The sequence below is a fragment of the Balaenoptera acutorostrata genome, chromosome 9, assembly GCF_949987535.1.
Source record: "Balaenoptera acutorostrata chromosome 9, mBalAcu1.1, whole genome shotgun sequence".
Classification (NCBI taxonomy): Eukaryota; Metazoa; Chordata; class Mammalia; order Artiodactyla; family Balaenopteridae; genus Balaenoptera; species Balaenoptera acutorostrata.
In genome coordinates, this window is record NC_080072.1 from 101317348 (window position 1) to 101342514 (window position 25167).

The following is a 25167-nucleotide window of genomic DNA, read 5'->3' on the forward strand; positions in this document are numbered from 1 at the left end:
GCTGAGTTTTGGTGGCGCTGGGTCCCCCCGGCTCTGGTTCTGGGTCACAGTCGTCCTCTGAGTCACCCTGTACTCCTGGGAGCAGGGGACATCCTCCAGCTCTCTGTGTGCACGCAAGGCTTGCCACCTTCCTGGCTTTCCAGCCTTCTTTCCTGATATTTCCCTCAAGCCCCAAGACTGCCATCAAACCCATACTGTATTTTTTTTCCTTCCTCTTTTGTTCCCAGACTCAAACTGCCCTCGACTTGGCGTGTTCCTTCCCTGTGGAAGTCTTGTCTGCCCTTCAAGACCCAAATCTTCTGTGGAGTCATATCCCATCTCCCAAACCGGAACTGATCTACAGTCTGTGCTCTCATAGGACTCTGTCCATGGTTTCTCAGTTAGTCTCATTTCCCCTTGCATTGTAGTTGGCTGTAGACGCGTCTTTCTCCCACGTTAGACTGGAAGGTGCTTAAGGGGAAGGATCCTCTGCTTTCTCTGGGGCACCCTCGGCATCTGGTCCAGGGTGAATATTCGGTGCGCATTTGTTCAGTTGAACTGCTTTGATCCTTTCCCCTTGAGAACTCTTCAGGCCGGCAGTCACTCTCCAGCCTGACTTGTTCAGAGTCACTCACCCGTGGGGAAGCAAAATAAGCTGAGGCCCCTGCTTGCCTGCTGTGCCCCGGAGTGAGTCTGCCTGCCCCAGTGGCAGCTGGGTCCTTGGAGCTGCCCTGTCACCTGGCACGGGGGCAAGAAGGGGAAGCTAAGCTTCCTGGGTGGGCGATGTCAGGGGTCTTCCTGGAAAGGTGTGTCGGAGGATGCACGGGTAGTGAGCTGGCCCATCCGTGTGCAGCCAGTCTGGAGAGCAGGCCTTCTCTGCCCGGCTTCCTAGAGCCACCCTCTGATTGTGACCGGGTGACCCCCCAGGGAGTGAGAAAGGCCAAGTCAGTTGAAAGAAAAAATAGAAAGGCTTGACTCGCTTCATTACCTGGGTAAACAAGAGCACCATCTGGCTTCAGCGCAGCCCGTCTGCACCCTTCCTTCGCCGAGCCTCGTGTGGTGTGCACTGGGGTCTCTTCATTGCCGGGAGATGGCAAGAAAGCCACGTGCGAGGGTGCCGGTCCCTGGCCTCTGCATGCGTGGGCGCTCAAACTCTGTTGGGGAAGGGGTGTTTGGGGCGCGGCCAGGCTCTGCCCTGAGCTCTCCTCCTTTCCCTGCAGTACATCTTTGCAGATGCTTATGCCCAGTACCTCTGGACCACGTTTGACTTCTGCAACACCATTGAAGGCTTCTCCATCCCATTCCGGGCAGCTGACCTCCTCCTGCACAGCAAGGCCTCCAACCTCCTCCTGGGCTTTGACAGGTCTCACCCCAACAAGCAGGTAAGAGAGCTTCCGGAACACGGTCAGCTGGGGCTCCTTGAGATTTCTGTTCTGCCTCAGTGGATCGCCTGTCCTTCGAGTGACCTCCCCCAGCCCCTCCCTCCTCCTCTCTCAGGCCGAGCCTTTGTAGCTACTATTTCACTTCCCACGGCGGCGGAAAACTATATCCCCCTGGCACCCTGGGTCTGCATCCCAGCCAGGGAGCAACACCCAGCCCCGGCAGGCCCTGTTAGTTACACATCAGGCCCTTCTTGCTGCAGGGACACCTCTGTTAGTCCTGGGGGTAAATCGGGTCTCTGGAATTAAATCAAAGAGAGCCAGGTAGGGAAGGCTGGCATCTGAGCCGTGCTGGGACCTCTTGTCGAATTTCTGTTCTACCTTTCCCATCCTCCACCTTAAACATACTGCCCTTGCCTACCATTTATTTGAAGTTACCATTCACTTAAATATTCTTGCTCTGTGTGTGTGTGTGTGTGTGTGTGTGCACGTGTGCACATGAGCGCACGTGTGTGTGTGAATATAATATAAATGTGTGCATTTTCTTCCTTTAACCCGGATTTGAAGGAAAGGTGAGAGATGGGGAGAGAGCCCAGGTAAGTTTCTATCTCAAGGTTAAAACTTGCCAAGTCAAGAGTATTGATCTGGCATAATCTTGTGAAACCTGTTGGCCCTGTAGGATTGGGTTCATGATGAGTTTCAAATGGCTTTGCTCAGATGTACCTTGGAACGATTCTTTTTCTTTGCAGGTTGTTTAACCAAAACATGACCTGTTTATCTTCACTTGCCTTAGGGAGTAACCCAAGTATGGGCTGTTTACCAGTGTAGGTGGATTATTGTTGTTTTTAGTCTCCTGCTTCTTACTCCCTGGTCCCTAGGGCCACAGGAACCCTCAGGTTTTGTCTTTGGAAGTTGAGGGGCAAAGATCAGCAAGTTAATTACTCATGGCCACACCCTGTGTATTCAGGGGATTCCCTAAGTCCTCTCCATTCAGCTTTCATCACTGTGTCCCATTAGGGGTTTTCAAGGACACTGTTTCCCAGGCGAGAAGTACTGAGTATAATCCTTGTTTTCACCACCACTTGAGGGTCAGTCTTGAGTAAAATATAATTTCTGATAATCCATAAAAGGAAGACAAGTCACAATCGTTTTTCCTTCCTTCCAATACTGAGGTACTGAGACCTGAGTAACTGTATGGAGGGGAATGCAAAGGTGAACTGTCCTGCCCTTCCTGCCCTTGTTGGCACGTGGGGTAACCGAGTTGGGTAATGTGATCTCCCCACCTGTCTTCACAGGTGACGTATTGTTGAGGATGGGGTTTCCATGGGTGTGTGCTGGTGATGCCATTCAGGGATCTTACATCACGCCTCTTGCATCATGACCGCTTGTCGCTTTGGTCTTTGCAGCTATGGAAATCAGATGATTTTGGCCAGACATGGATCATGATTCAGGAACATGTGAAGTCCGTTTCTTGGTAAGTCGTGCCATCTGAGAAATTTGAGTTACATAATCCCCTTGCTTCAGTTCTAGCTCCTTCATGCAGGGCAAATCTGCCCTCCCCTGAAATGTGAAGCATCTGGTTCAGGAAAGACACATTCCAGACCCAGGAATGAGAGCTGCAGGTATTACAGACTCCCCAGGGGTCTGGGCGGGGTGAGGAAGGAAGGTAACTTGTGAGAGGAGTGACAGAGCTTTTGCATTTTTCAATCCGTCAGGGAATCCAGGGGGATCTTGAAGCTCTTGCATGTATTAGAATTTCTAAAAGACCTTCATTTTTAGAGCACCATATCAGAAGTGGGGATTTTTCTCTAAAATTCGTTCATTTGTTCATTCATAACATATTTTTTTTGAATGTCTGCTGAATATAAAACATGCTTTAGGGTGTAAGAAGTTGAATAACTGATGGATATAGTTATTAAGGAGATTGCAGTTTAGGAGAGAAGAAAAGACATTTTGTGCATGTAACATACATCATGAAAGAAGCACGAAGGCCCACGGACATAGCATAAGAAGCCAGAGGAGGGCCACGCTCCTTCCAGGTGGGTCATAGGCAGCTCCATGGAGGCGGTTACTGTTGATCCAGGATGTGCACACCAGGTAGGGTGTGGCTGTTTGGAGGTGTGCAGGCTGGGAATTCCAGATGGGAACAGAAGGCAGAGACCAGGCATCATGGTGCTGGGGTGGAGAGCCCTGAGTCTTATCCTTGGACAGTGTATTTGGTGAAATTTGGAAAGGGGTGTTGGTGTCACAATCTGCAGTGCTTGATAAAGGAATTTGGACTGAATTCTGAAAGCAATGGGGAGCCATTGTAGGTTTTTGAGAAGGAAAGTGAAATCAACAGGGCTAACCTTTCAGAGATTGTTTCTGGTCTTAGTCACTTCTGGTCTCTTACTGTTATGGGGATGATGTTTATAATCTTGAATTTGTACATACGCAGACGAATGTGTAGAGCAGACTCCCAGGAGTGGACTTGGTGGGTCAGTGGGAAAAAGTTAAACCATTCACACCCACCAAACTTGATACCTCTTGATGTTCACCACCCTGGATCAGCTCTACCCATACGTAATCTTCCCCATTTCAGTTTCTAGTTGCTCAGGTGAAAAACTCTGAGTCATGACTGATTCCGTGTTTGTTTCATGCTTCACGTTCAGTCCATCAGGAAATCCCTTTGGCTCTACCTTCAGTATATACCCAGGATCCACTACTCAGCTACTGCTTTACTCCAAGTCACTGCTGTCACTCATTAATCATCCAACTGGTCTTTCTACTTCTACTCTTGTCCTTCTACAACTGATTCTCAGCATGGCCGTATTGATCCTGTTAAAAGCAGATCAGATCATGTTGTTCTTCTGCTTTGAACCCTTTCACATGCATCATTATTTTTCTCAGATTAAATGCCAGCTACATTCCTACCACAGGGCCTTTGCACTTGCTATTTTCCCTGCCTAGAATGCTTTCACTAAAGATATATTTGTGGCTTGCTCCTTTACCTCATTCAAGTCTGCTCAAATAACATCTTCCAGATGGGGCCTATCCTAAGGATCCCATTAAAATTGCAATTATTCCTGTCATTCCCAATCTGCTGTAGCCTGATCTGTTCTTTTTTTGCACAGCACTCATCACATCCTAATATACTCTTATTATGCTTATTATTTGTCTTTCTTCAATAGAATAAAACTACACGAGGGCATGGACTTTTTTCAGTTTTGCACTGATATATCCCTAGTGACTAAAGCATTGAAATTGTAACTTTGCCAAATTTTCTATAGAAAGTGTCAAATTTTGCACTCATTCTCAACAACATAGAATTGTGCCTTTTTCCACAGCCAATGTGTTAGTATCTCAGTATAGTTGTCATTTTTTATTTTGTTTTATTTATTTATTTACTTACGTGGTTGCGCCGGGTCTTTGTTGCGGCTCGCAGGCTCCTTAGTTGTGGCACGTGGGCTCCTTAGTTGTGGCATGTGAACTCTTAGTTGTGGCATGTATGTGGGCTCTAGTTCCCTGACCAGGGGTCAAACCTGGGCCCCCTGCATTGGGAGCAACCACTGTGCCACCAGGTAAGTCCCTCAGTATAGTTTTAATTTGCATTTTTCTTATTATGAATGAGTTTGAACATCTTTTAACCTAAGGGTCATTTTTACTTCTTTTTTGGGGACATGTTTCTTCTTGCCCTTTGCCCTTTTTCTATTAGATTGTTCATCTCTTTATTACTGATTTCCAGGAGCTCTTTATATATTTGAGATTGGTCCTTTGTGATATGAAAGAGCTTGTATGTGTATGTTCATTTATATTTATATTTTCCAGTTTGTCATTTGTTTTTTGACTTTTACATGTGGTTTTAGTCCTCATTAAATGTAGTGGCCCCACAAGATGTAGGTCCTGTCTGTACGTCTTTTAGCCGTCTGTTTGAAGAGGAATGTCTTTGAGTTCATATTGCTTCCTTAGTAATTAAGGACAGTAAAGGATGGAGCAGAGAGGGGCCTTACAGCTGAGTATCTTCAGGCTCCAGTGGACTTCCTTTTTGTAGAGGGCAGCTCTTTCTGACTTTCATTATTTTCCTTGGGCAGAGGTTGTAGAGTCTTAGAGAGATTAAAACCACACTCTCATCCAAGTACAACCTCTACCCAGGGAATACCATTAGAACTTTTTATTTTTTGCTTTTTTTGAACTTTAAAGGGTCAAATTTCTCTTTTTTCTGTTTAGAGAATCATATATTAACAGGGCAAACCAGCAGGATTACTAAATAAAGAAGCTTCACGTTTGGGAATTTGTGTGTTGTACCTTCTGTCTCTGTGCAGACATGCAGATAGATATCCTAGGGGAAAGGGCTGGCCTGTCTTATTGTAGATAATTACATGTCTGGTGTCAGGGAATTTCAGGCTATTTGGGGGATTTCTTCTAGGATCCCCCATAATACGTGAGAGTGTAATCTAACCTCTCAGAGAATAAAGGCACACTTTGTTCAACGATGCTTGGCAGCCTAGGAGCAGCAGGGCTGAGGAAAACCAGTGATTTATGTTATGCAGAGCTGGAGATTGGCAAGACAGGACAGAGGATGAGCCATGGGGGCGGGTTTCAAGGATGCCCTGTGGAGCACCCCTGAAAGGCTGTAAGTGAGGTAGGTCGGTGAGGCCAAGTGAGGACCAATGACAGTGCTCAGAGACAGAGCAAGGTTTGGAACTTCCAAATGAGGGTAAAGAGAACAGGAAGTCAGTGTCAGTGAGCATGGACAGTGGGAGGCTAGCGATTGCCAAGTACAGGAATTTGTTGGGGGAGCAGCTCTCAGGAACGAAAGGTTCAGATGTGGATTACAGAAGAGAATTGGGATGAACGTCACAGCTCTTTCTTTCTTTCTTTTTTTTTTTTTTTTTAAGGTTAGACTTTATTTTATTGCCTAGATTCTATTTTTTTTAATTAATTTATTTTTTATTATTTATTTATTTTTGGCTGTGTTGGGTCTTTGTTTCTGTGTGAGGGCTTTCTCTAGTTGCGGCAAGCGGGGGCCAGTCTTCATCGCGGTGCGCAGGCCTCTCACTATTGCGGCCTCTCTTGTTGTGGAGCACAGGCTCCAGACGCGCAAGCTCAGTAGTTGTGGCTCAAGGGCCTAGTTGCTCCGCGGCATGTGGGATCTTCCCAGACCAGGGCTCGAACCCATGTCCCCTGCATTGGCAGGCAGATTCTCAACCACTGCGCCACCAGGGAAGCCCTCACAGCTCTTTCTGTTGCTAGCTGTTGGCTGCTGCTTTTGGTTACGAAGGAATAGTAGAGGTGAGCTCCACTTCAATATCTGGGTAAAGGTCCCTTCCTCTCTGCCTTTTTAAAAATATCCAGTGTGTTTTAATTTGCCTATCCTCTAGGGTAGAGGAAGTACTTTATTTATTTATTTATTTTTGACTCTGTTGGGTCTTCGTTTCTGTGCGAGGGCTTTCTCCAGTTGCGGCAAGTGGGGGCCACTCTTCATCGCGGTGCGCGGGCCTCTCACTGTCGCGGCCTCTCCCGATGCGGAGCACAGGCTCCAGACGCGCAGGCTCAGTAGTTGTGGCTCACGGGCCTAGTTGCTCCGTGACATGTGGGATCTTCCCGGACCGGGGCACGAACCCGTGTCCCCTGCATTGGCAGGCGGATTCTCAACCACTGCGCCACCAGGGAAGCCCGAGGAAGTACTTTAATCAGTACTTCTAATTGTGGAGAAGAGAACACGTCCTCCCCACCCCTCCCCTGCTCTGCACACAGAACATCTCACGGTGAACATTAGTTTCTCGCGTTGGGACAGTCTGGTTTCTCCAGTGTCCGACCAAGACTCCAGATTGTAGGGCCAAAGTCAAGTCTTCCCCCTTTGCAAAAAGAGGCTCTTTTGTTTTTCTCTTTCTTATCTCCCTTCTTTTCTTCTTCCTCCCTTCCTCCCTCCTTTCTTTTCTTTTCCTTCCTGTCCCTTCTGTCTTGGAACTTGCTCCTGACAATACATCTTGGAAGGAATTTCCTATCATTGCCTTCATTATCCCGAGAGCCATTGTGTCTATAGAACCGTACAAAGATGGTTTGTATGAATTAATCATTAATGAGTCCTTCTGCTTCTCGTTGGGTCATCACTGTACCCTCACTGTGAAGCTCTCCTCCAGATTTCTCCAACTGTTTTTCCCTCTTGCTGAATGGTCCGCCTGGCCTTGGTGTTCTTGTGCATGTTAGGAAACCTCGGGGAGGTTAGGTGTCCTCCCAGGCTGCTCTTAGGGCCCTTCTTTGGGGACACACCAGGGCAGAGATTCTTCTCTGAGGTAGTTTGATCTAATCACTGCAGTTTTCAGTTTGGAAGAGCTTCTGTAATATGTCCATGGATCCATGCAGCAAAGATCAATGCAGCAAGGAACTCTGTAGGATAAAAAGAAATGTAAGACACGGCCTTTGATGGAATCTGTACTCTGTCTAGGAAGCTCAGACAGACACATTATGGTGAACGGTATAATATAGTGGGTAAGAAGCTCCATTGTATAAAGTGAGAAGACTGATTCCAAAATCCACTTAAGGCAGTTTTCTCCCTTTTCTTGAACTCATAAAAAAGGCTTGGAATTGAGACGCATTGCTAGTGATGGGAGAAGGGCATGGGGGAAGGCTTCCTGGAAGAGGGGGACTTGCACTTGATCTCAGAAGACGAGTAGGATTTGGATGTGCAGATCAGAGTATATGCAGAGGGCATCCAGGCAGAGGGGGGTAGTGTGGACAGAAGCACAGAGGGAGAGTTGAGCCCTGCGTTTCTGAAGGACGTCAAGGGGATCAGTACACTTGCCTTTCACTTTTCCTTCTTTAACCTGTCCTCTAGCCCCACCGGAGCTTGCCTGGAGTGAAACCCAGGCTGCATGGTAAACAACAGTACCAGCAGAAAATACTTGACAAGTGGCAATTCCTTTCCCTCTCTACTGAGCCAAGGAGCCATCAAAGGGATGTGTTTGCGGCACAGAGAGAGAGCATCACTTGTAGCTGCTGCCATGGTGACCCTGAGTTCTCACTGATGGTCTGCATGGCAGGACCTCCACGCCTCCAGCGACCCAATGTGGAGATGATGACAACCGCTTTTTTTTTTTTTTCTTCCAGGGGAATCGATCCCTACGACAAGCCGAACACCATCTACGTTGAACGGCACGAACCCTCTGGCTACTCCACAGTTTTCCGAAGTACAGACTTCTTCCAGTCCCGGGAGAACCTGGAGGTGATCCTGGAGGAAGTGAGGGACTTCCAGCTGCGGGACAAGTACATGTTTGCCACAAAGGTGGTGGTAAGTTCGAGGAGTAAACTGCTTTTGCGTGTCCTTTCTGAGGGTGGGCGTTCTGTGATCAGGCATGGAGGGTCCACGCAAGCAGGGACGGAATGCACGAGCCTGGGGGAGCTTGACTGGATGCAGGTGCTGGATGTAGCTGGACACTCCCAAGGGGCCTGGAAGGTTCTGGGAGGTCAAGGAGCAGAAAAGCTTAGACAACCACTCAGAGTGTCTCTGGGTGCTAGGAATTTGGTCCTTTCCTGGTCCAGGCATCCTTGACCAACACACATTTCTTTGAAATCCCAATGAAAAGAACACAGAAAGGAGGGGTGGGGCTAAGTGGCTGTTTTTCTTTAATCCCACTACCTGATTTCCCTGCAGCTCAGGCCGATTTCTTGGGGAGGTTTGGACACATGTTCATTTACATGGCTAATAGAGTGTGTCGTCATTGGCTAGTGGGAGTTAATGCTCTAAGAAAAGCAGTACTTAAGCTTCCAGCTGTCAGTAAGTAGCTTAACTCTCCGGCTTTGGGAAAATCTTCTTGATTTTATGTGTTGGAGCCACGTGCTGAAGTGGAGGGCTTGCTCATTTAAAACCACAGTTGATTATTTAACAGGACTTGCCTTGCCGCTGTATCAAGTTGCAACCATACTGCCCTTGGGTAAAGGAAAAAACCAGGCCTGGCCAAGAGTAGGTTGGGCTGCTCTTGCGGGGGGGCGTAAGCTTGCTTTCATAACGCGACCATTGCCTCCTTGACCTCAGGTCTGACGGAGGTCTCTGGTGCCTGGGCGGTTGCCCTTTTCTGTCGTTGTTAACCTTAGGGACTAAAATCAGATGTCATGTTTTCCTCCAGGTTCTCACTTATTTATATGTTGGTAGCTGGCCAGGCAGAAGCAGGCCAACCCCCTTGGTAGGATCCTAGGGTGGAGAGAGGACTTCCCCAAAAGGGAAAGCAGGCAGCGAGGTTGGAATCAGAAGAGAAGATGCGAGAGGCTAAAGGCCAGAGGGGTTCCCCATTACACATCTTGAAAAATGTTTTTTAAAACCACCAAACTATGACAAGTTTTCTTCTGTCAGGCTGTTTGCCTTGAGTCACTCCCTGGATCATTTGCTTCCTGCCTTGCCTGTCTGTCTCTTTCTCTTACACATACGCGTGCACACAGAACAGCCCAAGGACACAAGCATCCTTGAGTTGCTTCAGGCAGGGATGTGCTGGGAGTGCAGAGGTGAGCGGTCAGGCCTGAGGACTGGTACCTTGTGACATCCGGTTGGGTGACCCCAAGTTCCAGTTGTGTTTAAAACCTTGTCTCCAGTCCTCTGGTGCTCATAGGTCTTTTTTGTTTTAGTCTCTTGGGCCTGTGCTTTTTGTGATTTTAATTTCTCAATTTTAAGGCCCAGTGACTGATTCCCAGATTTCTTTTACTGACTGAGCTGGGAGGGTCTGAGGTGGAGAGCACTTGTGCATTCCCTTATCCCTATTATTTCTAGATCTCACACCTGAGAATAAGTTCTATCCCATTTGGAGCTTTCTGTGCCTCTGTTCTGCCATCACAGCTATGTCTGTTCTGTAGACATAGCTGATTTGCAGAGTGCCGGTGGTAATTTCTTTACTCTTCCTGGCCAGTGGTAGGGTCAGGGGCCGTGTCTGTTTGATCATCACTGATGCAGTACCCAGTATCTTGCACAATGCTTGATACATAGCAGGTGTACAGTAGAGTTGAATGAATCTTTGTCTGCCTAATTTAGGAAGATTAGGCTACTGGGGTTTTCTTTGGGGGGGGATGGGATTGGGGGATATTCAATTATTAGTTCTTTTATTGTCAGTTCTCAACTCTGTGTGTGGCTTATTGATTTATATGGTATTGGTGGCAAAATTGTAGTTGTGTTGGCTTCTTCCTTCAGCACATGGATGGACCACCAGATTCCAAGGTCAGTGGTGTTAGCTAGAGGCTCCAGGTGAGATGAGCTAGGCCACCTCCTGGAAGTGTTGTCCTAGGGTCACCTGCAGCAGCATCAGCAAGGGCCCTCGTTACAAATGCAGATGGCAGGGCCCAAATGCATTCTTTCCCCTGAGCATCCCTAGGATGCCCAAGAGTCTCCAAAATTTGAGACATTCTTCCCTAAAGCCTTCTATATGCAGAAGCTTTCAATGATAGTTATATTATCAAAGGAACGTTTCTCAATGGATAGGTTGATGAGAGAAGAAACACAACTGGCAGTGGGTAATAAAATGGGTATTTTTCTCCTTAATACACTAGAGTCCTAAGCCATAAGGATAAACAGCATTGGCCTTGGTTGGATAACCCTGCCAGTAGGAGTATTGAGGCCTGCAAGTGTCATTTCTTACCTGGGGTGTGCCTAGCACTCTGGTTGCTGGTTTTGGGGAGTTCTGAGTGACTTTAATGTTAAATGGATTCATATCAAATTAGGAAAGTCAAGAAACTAATTGTAAAACGACAGAAAATTGATTTTGCGCGATTAACTCTTTTGCTTTTTTCCGGCACTGGATGATTCCAGTTCTTTGCAAGTTAGTACTTTGGAACATGTCTGGGCAGCCATCTGGGCTCTGGACTGGAGCTGGTTTTCAAGTCTTCCTAACTCTCTGGGGCCCTCCTGGCCTGGCTCTTAACTTCACACGTGCTTTGTATCGGATGCCCTTCAATTTTTTTTTAACCCAAGTTTAATTTTTATTCCTTGGTTTTTGACATGAAATTCACTTACTTAATAGTCCACATCATAGGGCCATTAACGCAACAGGGAGGCACCTCTGCAAAGGGACCGACATCAGTGTGTGAACTTGGTGAGACACAGCTGCGAGGTACTTCCTGGTGGATAACAGTAGTTGCCGAACAGTTGGAGGGAGGTGAGGGCTGGCTGCTGGTCTCCAGCTGCACTCCCAGCCCCTCCTGAAAGCCAGGCTCAGACATTTCTTGCACAGACGTGCAGCAGTGAGCCAACACCTGATGCATGAGCTTGATGGAGTCTCCTCTCCGTTCTTACGGATGATGCAGACACAGGGTTCTAGAGCAGGCTTGGCAAACCATGGTCCTTCACTTGTTTTTGTCAATGAAGTTTTATTGAAACACAGCCATGCTCATTTGCTCTGTGTCACCTGTTGCTGCTTTCATGTTACAGTGGCAGAAATGAATCATTACATAGAGGCAGGATGGCCCACAAAGTCTAAAGTATTTCTATACAGACCTTCACAGAAAAAGTTTGCCAACTGTTGTTTTAGAGGCAGGATTCTGTTCGCCTTTCAGTCAACATCGGGCAGCTAGAATCCTCCAATGCAAGAGCTTGATAAATCTGAGGCATAACCCCCAAGAGTTCAGGTGACAGGCCTCCCTAAATTGCTATGCCCTTTTCATGCCAGGGTGTTATCTTTAGGATATTATGGTTAATTCAGATACCTTGCATTCTGCAGATTTCCCGAGAGAACTCATTTGGACTTTCATTATTCTGACCAACCAACCACTAATTTCACTATTGGAAGCCAATTTCTAACCATCATTATGCTAATTTAAAGTCTCTAATAGAGATAATGGAAAAACTTAGTTATTGCCTCAGAACTATGGGCTTCTACACGGGAGGTTAGCTGACCACGGTTGGGATGCGACTTTTAGGATAACTGCCCAAAATCTGGCTATTGATGAATTATTTTAATTATGACATCACTTAAATGTCTCCAAACATAGACCTAGGTATATGCACTCACTGCTTATAACTCATACAACAGTAATGCTCAAATGTTTTTACGGATTAAAAATAAAACTATAATACCAATATGTTTAAAATTAATTTTTTATAACACCAGTATTGAGATATAATTTGTACAGCATAACATTCACCCTTGTAAAGTACACAATTCAGTGGTTTATTTCACGAGGTCACGTAATGCTCACCACGATCTAAATCCAGAGCATTGTGGTCACCCCCAAAGGAAACTTCATACACATTAGCAATACTTTCCACTCCCCTCTCCTTCCAGCCCCTTGCAACCAGGAATCTACTTTCTGCCTTATGGATTTGCCTATTCTGGACATTTTATGTAAAGGGAATCATATGATATGCGACCTTTCGTCACTGTTGTCTTTCGTAGTATCGTGTTTTCGAGTTTCATGCATGTTGAAACAGGGATCATCAGGGTCAACGTAGTTTTACGTTCGCTGCTTCTTTCTCCTGCCAGATCAAATCTCTGGTTGAACCCCTCTAGCAAATTGTTGTTTTGAGTTATTGTACTTTTCAACTCAAGAATTTCTATTTGTTTCCTTTTTTCTAAAATAATTTCTGTTTTCTTTATAGATATCCTCTATTTGGTGAGACAGTGTTCTTATACGTTCCTTTTTAATTCTTGAGACATGATTTCCTTTAGTTCTTTGAATGTGTTTAGGATAGGGGATTTAAATTTCTTGGCCGATAAGTCCGATATCTGGCCTGCCTCAGGAACAGTTTCTATTGACTGGTGTGTGTGTGTGTGTGTGTGTGTGTGTGTGTGTGTGTGTGTGTGTGTGTGTGTGTGTGTGTGTGTGTTTGTGTTTGTGTGTGTCATGTGTATGGGTGATACGTTGCTGTTTGCTTGCCATTGTTTTGGTGGAAAACCAGACATTTTAAGTGATATAATGTGACAATGCCTCATATCAGAGTAACCCATTCCCAGGGGGGGCTTTTTGTTGCCTTTTGTTGGTATTATTGTTGCCTTTGTTTTGTGAGTTTCCTGCATTCATTTTGTAAAGTCTGCATCCCTCGTTGGGTATGGCTGGTAAAGTACTGACCATTAGTGGTCAGCTAATGACCGAACAGAGATTTCCTTAAGTACTTTGAGCCATTCGTCCGGCAGCCTTTGCTGAGGGCCTCTGAGTGTGTGTTGGTGGCATGCCTTCTATAACCCTGCCTTCGCCTCTGCTTCTTGTTTGTGTAGAGACCCAAGGTTGTTAGCTGGATGTGAGAGATTAGGCCCTTTCGGTTCTTTCCTGAGCATAGCACAGCCCTTTTGTGTGTGCCCTTGTAAATGTCTTGGAATATTTCAGAGCTTATCAAAGCTTCTTACGGACATCTTCTTCCCCAGTTTTTCCTTTTACGCTTTTTAGTTCACCTTTTGCAGTTCCAAGCGATAATGTTTCTCCAGCAGCTGTGGTGTTAAAACATTTGCCACTTGTCACTGTTCCCCGTAAATGCCCTGGCTACAGGTCTGTGTGTACAGGGAGCTGAGTCATGTTATATAAAGAGAAGACCTGAGAATGCAGCTTTCAAGCGAGTCACCAGGCAGATCAGATCTGACAGTCCTCTGGCTGTGGGGCATTTGGGAAGCTCCAAACCTGTTCTGTCCTCTGCAGTGGCTGCTGGGCTGCTGGTTTTCACAGCTGTTGTAGCTGTGAAGCTGTGGGTTTCCCAGGCTACCACAGAGCTAGAGAGAACAGGGATGGGATTAGAACAAGTTAAAACATCACCAAGTTAGCTATTCTTGCCGGGCTTCAGTCGTTGTCTTGAATAAATGCTCCTTGAGTTTTTGCAAGCTTTTATTTCATTTTCAGGATTCTGAAAAAGTTGATTTTGAGAATTTTTGTCAGTGTTCTTGTTGTTTTCACAGATGAGTGGGTTTTTTAGAGTTCCTTACTTCGCCGTTCCAGAAGTGCTTTCAATTAATATTAACTTTGCAAACTTTTTATTATGGACCTTTTCACATCTACGTAAAAGAATAGTTTGTACTGATATGACCTCCCCTTGTGCCTTCATTCAGTCTCAATAGTATCTACGTTTGCTAATCTCTTTTCAGCTGTCTACGCACTACTTATTTTTTTCCTGGACTGTTTTAAAGCAAATGCAGATATATCATTTTATCCATAAATTGGGTATAAACAACATGAATGTGGATGATATTTAGCTGAAACTTTGTTACTGCTTTGAAGGAGAAGGTGGCAGGGAATCTTACAGCCCAGGTGCTTCTGAACCAATGTCTTTGTCCACCACGTGCCTTGGGTCCCTCATTTCTCCCACCAATTTTCTCTGTGAAACTTTCAGTTGAATGTTCATTGTGACATCGTTTGACCTTCACTTGGCAAGAATATGTCATTTATTTAGTTCCTCTCTGCTCTTTTCTCCTGCCCTCCCATTTCTTTTTGCTATTGACAGAATCTCAAGCATAAATGTACACTCACTCTCTGAAATTCAGATTATTCAGAATCTTATATTAATTTATTTTTTACTTATCAGCAATGAAAATACCAAATGGAAAAAAAATCTTATAAATTCTCAGACCCTATAATATTGGTGTAAATTAAAACATTTAAATAATTCCAAGTCTTTGGTGAAGGTATGTGTGCTGGTTGATGTATTAATGGAATAGCCTTTCAGGAAGGCCATTTATACTATAGATCAAAAATGGAAAATTTGACCTAGGAGTTCTAAGAATGCATCCTACGAATATTCTTGTGTAGCTGTGAAAAAGGTAATACATACAAGTACGTTCATTGAAGGGTACTTCTGGAAATAACCTAAATGGCCATTAATAGCTGTTAAATCAAAGATGTCTAAGATACACCGTTGATGGAAAAAGTTTAACGGTAGAACAGTACTCTGTTCATGAAAAAAATTGAGTTGCACAACAGTATTTCTATCATGATCTAATTTGTATGTGAAAAAGAAATTTGGATGTACAGTTTGGCACTGTGTTTGGCTAGCAGACTAGAAATAAAAGCAGCTTAGCCAAGACGGAGGTTTATTTTTTCCTCATCAGTGCTGCCGGAGGTAGGCAATCTAGGGCTGGCATGTTGGTGCCCTGGTGTTATTGGGGTCGCAGGCCTCTATCTTGTTGTTCTACCATCCAAACAAATGATTTCCATTCTCAAAGTTCCCTCATGGTCCACAACACTTGTACTAGCCTTCGAGTCTATTGGAGTTAAGAAGAATTAAGGACAGACAGAAAGGTCAAAATAGGACGTCCCTCCTAGCTGATTCAGTCTCTTTAAGCAGCTTTCCTTGAAACCCAACACAATAGTCTGTTTACATCTCATTGACTGGTACTCAGTCGCATGACCACACAGAGTTGTACAAAAGGAAGAGAGCCTTAGTCTTTTACTCAGGTGGCCATCAGGGTCCTTTTGCCAAGGATGAAAGGGATTAATGGATGTTGGGGTAAATGTAGCAGTGTCTGTCACTCTCTGAATATGCTCATAGGTGATTGCACAGAACATTTCTGAAGGAATGGCCCAGAGCCTGTTACCAGTGAGCACTCGGGAGCAGAGCGGAAACAGGTCTTCTGCATTTTACCTTATACCTGTCTGTATTGTGAGATGTTTTTCATGAGTATGTTTTACTTTTATAATAATGGTAAAGGAAAACCCAACATCAACAAAAACCCATGGTTTATTAAGAAATACATCTTACAATCAATAGTGTGTCATAGTTTCATTGTTAGTACTTTTCTTGGTGGTAGTAAAATATCACAATAACTCGTCTACAAATGCTTTAGGAATGAACCTGATTATCCAGATTTAGGAATAATTCTCTCGGAAGGAAGTGGGATGGATGTGTTTAGAGGTTTTTCATGACCTTAGTATTCTGTGATTTTTGCATTTATGCCTTGCTATCCATTCTCAATTCTCAAGCCTCCCAGCAGCCATCATTAAGAACATTTAACTAATGATGGGCCTGAATGTCACTGAGAAAAGTGGCTCCCTTCTCAGGTATAACTGCAGTAGGAAGTAGTGACAAAACATAAAGCATAAAAAATATGTGTTTCACTGATATCTGTGTATTTATATATATTCATAAGAATTTATATAGGGTGACTTAAATCATCTGACCTTTATACATAGTTGTAAAACTTTATTGACTTAAGGTGGGCTTTTGGAATTTATACAGAGCAGTTTTGCTGGGAACTCTTCTCTCATTCAGGTGATACATTTTGTGTTTTTAATCAATCCATCATTTCTATAGCCCCATACTGAGGACAAGCTATTATGTGGTTTTCAGGGTACCATTTTGAAAAGGCAGTCTTCTCTACTTCTCTACCTGGCTTCTTTAAAACAGACTACTTTTAACCAGTGTTCAGTGGTGGCTTGAAAAAAAATTGTGTGTGTGTGTGTGTGTGTGTACACACACACACACATTCTGCTGCTCAAATGAATAGAAAATAACTTCATGTTCATCAGCTTGCTCTTCACAGTATTTATTGGACATGCATGAGCATATGTATTAGTAGTTGTTGTATTACAGTTAAGAGAAATTGGCATCTTCCATACTCTATAAGAATTTAAAATCTATAATAAACAGTAGCAACATAGCCAAGGATAAGTGAAGCCTTCTGGCTGGGGATCCCAACATTCTAATCAGTTGGGTGATAGTCATGCTTGCGAGGATGTCCACGTGAGGATGGGCCTCCCTGACTGTGTTCGTAGATGTGCAGCATTTGCCTTCAGCTCCCGGTCACAGACTTGTAGAGCTGGAAAAAGCCACATAGAGCCTTTACAGTGTTTCTTATCCTTTTTTGAATCATTGACCCTTTTGAGAACCTGGTGAGACGTTCTCCCTAGCAAAACGAGTGAGTACATCCACACAGAAAATTGGCATATATATTTCTGGGGTTCCAGGACCACTTAAACCCATACCCAAAGTCCTGATTCAAATCAGCTTCTCATTTTATAGATGAATAAACTAGGACCTAGAGAAATTTAGAGCTAGCTCCGAATCTAGTGCTTTTATATACATTTTCAAGCTCCCAGCTGTGGTTTAATATCTCTAAAATGCAACGTGATGTGGTCAGCATCATGTGGAGTACTGTGTATGCTACCAAAGAAAGCATATTCTAGCAAAAGACCTTAATCATTGAGAAGTCTTAAAAGATTGAAAAATAGAATCAATGAAAATCCCCTTCAACTCTTGGTACAAATTAAAGCCCTGTGACTTGGGGATCCTAGCGATCTGCAAATAAGAGTAGAAGGAGGAAGAGGGTATGTTTTTATGCGTATCAGATGTGTGACTGACCTCACCCTGTGGTGGTTTGGGGGCTGTAGGCTCCTCCGCCCCGTCTGTCTCTCCATCAGACAGTTCTCTCCCTTTTCGCTCTCTGCTTAAGTTTTGGCAGCCACTGCCCCCCTCCCCAAGCTCAAGTGCTCCCATCATACCATTGTCCTTCCTCTTCATATGGTATCTGGAGTATCTAATATTTACTGCAGACCAGGTATCTAGGATAAAGTGGTAAAGCCCAAGCTGCCCAGTGACAGCAAACGTTGCAAAAATGTGCATTTGCGGTCACACTCTCTATTTTGTGTTTTTAGTTGGATCAGAGGGGTCTGACTTTTCTGCTTCCTTCTTCGCTCATCCTGAGTGGCGATAACATAGTACAGTTGATTTTTTTTCCTCTTCCTTGGCAGCATCTCTTCGGCGGTCTGCAGCCATCCTCTGTCCAGCTCTGGGTCTCCTGTGGCCGCAAGCCCATGCGAGCAGCCCAGTTTGTCACAAGATATCCTATTAATGTGAGTGGGGTCCACGCCGGGGTGGGAAGGAGTGCCGTTGTCCTCACGTAGAGGTTAGAGGGAGGGTGATGGGGGGTGGATACCTGATGGAGGCTCCCTGAAGTCACTTTCTAGATTGGTCTCGAGAGAGAGAGAACCATTATGCTTTGGGCATCTTGGTCTGTTTTCTCCCTCTTCACTTTTTGAAGTGGAGCTGAATGGGAGCCTTAATTTGCTTTAAGTGGAGAAGGATTGGCAGAGAGGTTTGGAACCAGAGTCAATGGTCTCAGTGTGCTAGTGCTGAAGGAATGGGAGGTTAGTGACAGCAGTAGTTATTTATTAAGTACCTGCTGTGCTGCTCGCAGATGGTGAGGTTCCGAAAGGGGATAGGATTTGAGTCTCACCCTTTTAGAAACAGATGGGTTGGAGAGCCTGGGAGCAGAGCAGAGGAAGAAACCATGTACAGTCAAAGGCTTGACTATGCAGTACGTGTTAGAACATAGAGAGCGATAGGGAAAGTCAGCGTGGGCTGGGTCATCAGAGGAGTGACCGCGGGGAGGAGGTGGCATTTGGAGGCCTTGATGCCAGGCGTTGGTGTGATGGAAGGTTAGTAGCTAAGAGGAGGATGTGACGGAGAACACGCTTGTCCGTTCTTTGCTTTCTCTGGGTTCTGCCTTCCTGTAGTCACCTTAGAGAAAATGACAGGGAAGGAAATGCACCTTAATCCATATTGTACTTTGTACTAACGATAGGGAGACATTCTTAACTAAAAGCGATTTCTGGGTCATTTTTGGAGTTCAGGGCCCATTCTTATTCTGTGTCCCACTTGCCAAGAAGGGGTTTGCTCCGGCCGTAAGGCAGCCTCAGGGTCTCCAAAGAGAGAGTCGGCCAAGCTTCTTTCCCGACACTGGGAGGCTTTCCGTGGGCTCCGAGCCCACACTCCTCACTGGGACATTTGGAAGTCATTGCTTTTAGTGTGCACTGGGACAGTCCACAGGGCCTATGTGGTTTTTTTTGACTTGTGTCTTTTTTGACTTCTGACGCCGAAGGAATATTACATTGCGGACGCGTCCGAGGACCAGGTGTTCGTGTGTGTCAGTCACAGTAACAACCGCACCGACCTGTACATCTCGGAGGCAGAGGGGCTGAAGTTCTCGATGTCCTTGGAGAACGTGCTCTATTACAGCCCAGGAGGGGCAGGCAGTGACACCTTGGTGAGGTAAGGAGACCGGGAGGCCCTCCCTGCTTTCTTACCCCCCGCACGACCTCTCGTTGGGTGGTTTTCAACATTAGCTGCACATTTGGATTCACCTCGGCAGGGAGGTTTCAGAAACTCCGACTATGCCTGGCTCACCTTGTTAGAAATTATATTTTATCTGGTTTGGGGTGTGATGGGTGTGTGAGGATTTTTAAAAAGCTCCCCAGGTGACGTTTGTGTGAAGCACAGGCTGAGCACCGCTGCCTGGGTGGCACTTGGGGGCACCGCCACAGTGTCAGCCACTCCTTTGGGTTCCCTTCATTCAGTTACCTGGTTTTGTGGTCTCAGAGCCAGTGGGAAAGAGCACTTGCAAAATATCATCCACTGCGGACCAGCTGGTATAAGTGGCCGCAAGGCCCTGCTTCTGTGTGACTCTGGTTAATTGACATCATTACTCTTTTTTTCAGTAATTGCAAGGTATTGTTCTGTGGTGTCTGTGGAGAGACACCAGCATCACTGATCCTTTGTCAGCAAATCACATGCCTGGAGTGGTCCTGCAGTGACGGGTGTTCTCTGGGTCGTGGAGGAGTCCGGGGTTTGGGAGGGGTGGATGCCACGAATCTGTGGGTGGCACTGTGATCCATCAGTGCCACAGGGCCATGTATTCTCACTTATCGTGTGACAACCCAGACTTGTGTGTGTCTGACTGTGATTGCGTTTACTCTCTGCTCTTGGGAAGAGCCATCCAGCGGAGCTGACTGGCTGGTCTGCAGTGAGGTCTGGCCCAAAGGCCGTGACCAGCAGGTCAGAGGGCACGTCCTTGCTGCCCGCTGTCCCTCTTCACGTTGCCAGTTCATTCAGTCATCAGGTCATTCAGCAGGTATGCTGCTGCTTGGTGCCTGGTGATGTTGCGTGTACAGCCATGAAATATTGTATCCAGCAAGGAAAACTCAGGACGAGGCCCCCATTCTATGGAGCTTTTGTTCTAACTGGGGGAAGACAGAATATAAACAAATATGTGATCTGCTGATAATGGTGAGTGCTGAGAAAAAAAATAAAGCGAGATAAGAGGACAGAGGGTTACGAGGGTGTTACTTTATATTGGCTGGTCGTGGAAGGCTGTTTCAGGAGGGTGACATTCCAGCAGGTGCCTGAATTACACGAGGGAGGGAGCCGGGCACGTACCCCGGGGAAGAGCATGGCAGGCGGAGGGAACAGGAGACACAGGGGTTCCGAGGTGGGACTTTGTTGGTTTATTTTAGGAGCAGTGAGGAGGCCAGGGTGGATCAAACAGCTGGTGGAGGGGAGAGAACATCCCCAAGACACAGGAACCAAGAGCACGGGGTTCAGGTTGTGTAGAGCCCTCAAGGGCGGAGAAAGAACTTTATCTTTTTCTCCTTTTCTTCTTTTTTTCTTTTTTGTGTGGTGTCCTAACCACTGGACCGCCAGCGAATTCCCTATTTTTTCTTCTAAGCACGATGGAGGGTTTTGACCAGAAGCTGGACGTTATTTGATTTAACCTGTTACATTTTTTGGACACCATTTTAAAAACTGTGAATTGCATTATGTAAAGAAAAGTGCATAAAACATAAATGGCTATTGTTAATAAATAACTTTCAGTGAACGCTCATGTGACTTATCTTTTAAAGAAGCCATCCTGGATGCTGTGTGGAAATTAGACAGTGGACTTTCATGTGTCTGGTGGGGACGTGAGTGAAAGCGGACTTTGATGTGTCTGGGGGGGAACCCCAGCTGTGAGAGCACTGCCGGAATCCAGGCCAGTGGAGATGGAGGTTAGCCGGACCCCGGGGCGGTAGCAGTGGAAATGCTGGAAATGGTCAAATTCTGACCATTTGCTGATGGATTGGACATGGCGTATGAGAGAAGGAGGAATCAGGGCCCCACCACTGCTTGACCGGAGTAGCTGGTGCAGTGATGGTTTCAGACACGGAGAGGGCTGGGCGAGGTGCAGGTGTGGGGAGAAGATCAAGAGTTCTGGTTTGGAGATGCCTATTAGATATCCAAGCAGAGAACTTTCTGTGTGGTCTCTGATATGCTTTTCTACACCCTGTTTCTTCTCCTTTGGAGGTGCTGTCATCTTTTACTCCTTACTTTTTTTTTCCCCAGTGTAGATTCACAGGTTATTTATTTATCTATTTATTCCTGTTTTTTCCCCCCCACACAGGTTATTTATTATTCAGTGTCTTATAATGTGTTACAAACCATTCCTGCCGTGATTCATCCTCAGGTTGTTCTGGTGTGGTCAGTCACTGCCCCTTCCAGCTGGCTCCTGTGGCTTTTTTTTTTTTTTTTTTTAATTGAAGTGAAATTCTCATGATGTTATCTTAACCATTTTATTAAAGTAAACAACTCAGTGGCATATAGCACATTCACAGTGTTGTGCAACCACCAGCTTTATCTAATTCCCAAACATTGACATTTGTATTTCCCCCAAAGAAAACCCCTTACCCGTTCAGCAGTTTCTCTCCACTCTCCCCTCCTCCAGCCCCTGGCAGCCCCCAGGCTACTTTCTGTCTCTACGGAGTTGCCTGTTCTGGCTATTTCATATAAATGGAATCATGCCGTAACACCTGACCTTTGTGTCTGCCTTTGTGTCTGCTTCACTTTGTGTAATGTTTTCAGGGTTTATCCACATGGAACACGTGTCAATCAATACTTCATTTCTCTGTATGGGTGAGTCATAGTGGCCTTACTTTTTTATAACTAAAGCCATGAACCACTCTCTCTCTGGCCTTTTGCCGACTCTTTTTTTGTCACCTTTGAGAGCCTCCAGCTATGGGGCTGATAAGTCTCGGCTTGGCCAAGGTTTCCTTGACTTCTGCATTTGTGAGCTCTTCAGGATAGAGATGGCAGGGCAGAGCAGGAGCCCAAAGCTGCAGAGAGCGGCTCCCCAGGAAGTGGGAACCTCAGTGACGTGGCCATACGGCCACTGCGCACAGACAGATGGCCTTTTATGCAGTTACAAACGTTCCCCCCCCTCCGACTCCCTGCCCTGCCTGACCACTCGGTCTAGTTAGGAAAATGAAAATAGATTTACGTCAAGATTCATAGACTGACATCCTCCTTGGCCTTCTTATTTTTTTTCTTCAGATTTTATCTCGGGACTGGAGACGTTCAGATGTACTCACTTGAATGACCTTTGTCAGCTGCGTCTCCGTCTCAGCACGATGACATGGGACAAGGGCGAAGGAGCAGATTATGTGGGCAGGCTGGCTTAACTTAAAAAAAAGAAAACCACACCAAACCAAACGAGCTATTCTTTGAGCTCAGTGGGAAAGTGTGGTGCCGAGGACCTGGATCTCTTTACTTAGAGACCGGGAGAAGGAATTCTCACCAGGGGTGACCCTGACCTTGTGAGAAGTGCCAGGTGGAGGCAGCGTCTAGATGGAGGGACGGACGTGGTGGGCCCACAGGGCATCTTGAGGAGGATGTACTGGGTTTGGGCTGAGGGTGGTCGAGGGGGACCTGGTGAGCTGCCTGGCGAGGGGAAGAGCAAGTGGTGAGAGCCAGGGAGAGAAAACGGAAAGAAAACGGACTCTCCGGGGGAGATGCTTGGGTGAGTCAGGTAGTTGTAGGGTGCAAGGTGTCAGAGCAGGAGATGACAGGGTGGGCTGGGACTTGGAGGAGCGTGGGACGTACAGAGGACAGGCTTCTGCTTGGATTAAAAAAATAAAACACCAGGAGAGAGACCAGGGGGAGAAACAGGGCTCCTGAAAACGAGAGAAATTCAGACCTCTCAGATAAATCGAAAGAAGCCAATACGGGGACCTCACGATGCTAGGATCACAGGCAGGATAGCCGAGGTGAATGGAGGGCAGCGGGGAACAGACTTGGGGCCCATTCCTAAGGAAGCAACTGAAAAGCAACTAAAAGAGACCTAAGGAAACCACGCGTCAGAACATGTGGTCTCAGCGCTGGTGTTATCTGGAGGACCTTGTTCCGTCTCTCAGCTGGGGTGGCCCTGCCACTTCTGTGTGCGTCTTTCTGTCTGAGGTGGCCAGCAGTCATCCAGCTCGAGATTTGTATGACAGATGAAGGGAAAGCGCAGTTCTGTGCTTTTTTACAAAGCCCAGTGGCTCAGAACCCTCCAAATAAAGGACCCGCTTCCAGTTTTACAAGCCACGTGTGAACCGTGGCTACCCTTTCTGAGAGATCTGTTTGTAACGTGTGTACCATGTCAGAACAAAACTTCTTCATAGGGAAATTACAGTATCTGGGCTAGCAGTTAAGGCCGCGGAGGGTCTTCTTCTCCGCTTCACTGTTAATGAGCATAACCTCAAGGTTTCCAGAGCCATCCTTGTTGGATATACCACGCCTTTGGGAAGGGGGTTCTGCTTTGCTCCCTGACAAATCCTATCGGCTTCTGTCTGATCAGGGTTTTGGCTAATTAGTTGTAAGTATCTGGATAGTGGCTGTGTAACCCCTTAGCTATATTCCTATAGATTGGGTTAGATTGTAAGCCTCAACACTATAATTTTTTAAATTGAAGAATAGTTGATTTACAACGTTGTATTAATTTCTGCTGTACAGCAAAGTGATTCAGTTATACATATATATACATTCTTGTTTATATTCAGTTCCATTACGGTTTATCATAGTATGTCAAATATAGTTCCCTGTGCTATACAGTAGGACCTTGTTGTTTATCCATTCTATATATAATAGTTTGCATCTGCTAACCCTAAACTCTCAATCCTTCCCTCTCCCACCACCCCCTCTCCCTTGGCAACTGTAAGTCTCTTCTCTATGTCTGTGAGTCTGTTTCTGTTTCATAGATAGGTTCCTTTGTGTCATATTTTAGATTCCACATATAAGTAATATCATATGGTATTTGTCATTCTCTTTCTGACTTACTTCACTTAGTATGATAATCTCTAGGTCCATCCATGTTGCTGCAAATGGCATTATTTCGTTTTTTATGGCTGAGTAGTATTCCATTGTATATGCGTACCATGTCTTCTTTATCCATTCCTCTGTTGATGGACATTTTAGTTGTTTCCATGTCTTGGCTATTGTGAATAGGCCAGCACTATAATTAGTACCTGGTGAGTTTGGTTTAACGTTTCCTGTTTGTCAGGGCTCACTAGAGGATTTGGGGTCAATTTCATTAGTGGAGAAATAAATGTGACTCTGACATCAACTTTTCCGTGTTGTATTCATCATTCTGAACCCCACGTGAGGAGGGATAGGTCAGATGAGCATCTTGGCCTTCAAAATTACAAAACATCACTTTTTAAAAAGGGCAGATTATTCAGCCATAAGAAGGGATGAAGTACTGATACAACATGGATGGACCTTGAAAACATTATGCTAAGAGAGAGTAACCAGATACAAAAGGCCACAAGTTGTATAATTCCATTTATATGAAATATCCAGAAGAGGCAAATCCATAGAGACAGAAAACTGATCAGTGGTTGCCAGCATCTGGGATGGAAAGGGAAAGTGGGGCATGACTGCCAGTGGGTACAGGGATTCCCTTTGGGAAGATGAAAATATTCTGGGACTACATAGTGATGATGGTTGCATAACATTGGGAAGGTACTTAATGCCACTGAATTGTGTACTTTAAAATGGTTAAATTTTATGTTATTTAAAATAAGAACATGCCAAGCAAATGATGAATTCATGCTCACAGCTGTTTATTTTCTCTTAATGTAGGTATTTTGCAAATGAACCATTTGCTGACTTCCACCGCGTGGAGGGGTTACAGGGAGTCTACATTGCTACTCTGATGAATGGTTCCATGAATGAAGAGAACATGAGATCAGTCATCACCTTTGACAAAGGGGGGACCTGGGAATTCCTTCAGGCCCCAGCCTTCACGGGATATGGAGAGAAAATCAACTGTGAGGTATAGATGCTTTGCTCTCGTTTGGACTGTTAATA

At 45.5% G+C, this 25167-nt stretch overlaps 1 protein-coding gene across 3 annotated transcripts in view; it reads left to right on the top strand.

The window, feature by feature from the left end:
* The window catches only part of SORL1 (sortilin related receptor 1), a 162136-nt gene that overhangs the window by 29187 nt on the left and 107782 nt on the right, over positions 1-25167 (top strand). For all 3 annotated transcript variants that reach the window (XM_057553490.1, XM_007196698.2, XM_007196697.3), the window contains exons 4-9: positions 1200-1361; positions 2765-2832; positions 8448-8628; positions 17982-18083; positions 19112-19281; positions 24940-25132. In XM_057553490.1, coding sequence (XP_057409473.1) covers positions 1200-1361; positions 2765-2832; positions 8448-8628; positions 17982-18083; positions 19112-19281; positions 24940-25132 — 876 coding nt within the window. The remainder of the gene's footprint in view (positions 1-1199; positions 1362-2764; positions 2833-8447; positions 8629-17981; positions 18084-19111; positions 19282-24939; positions 25133-25167) is intronic.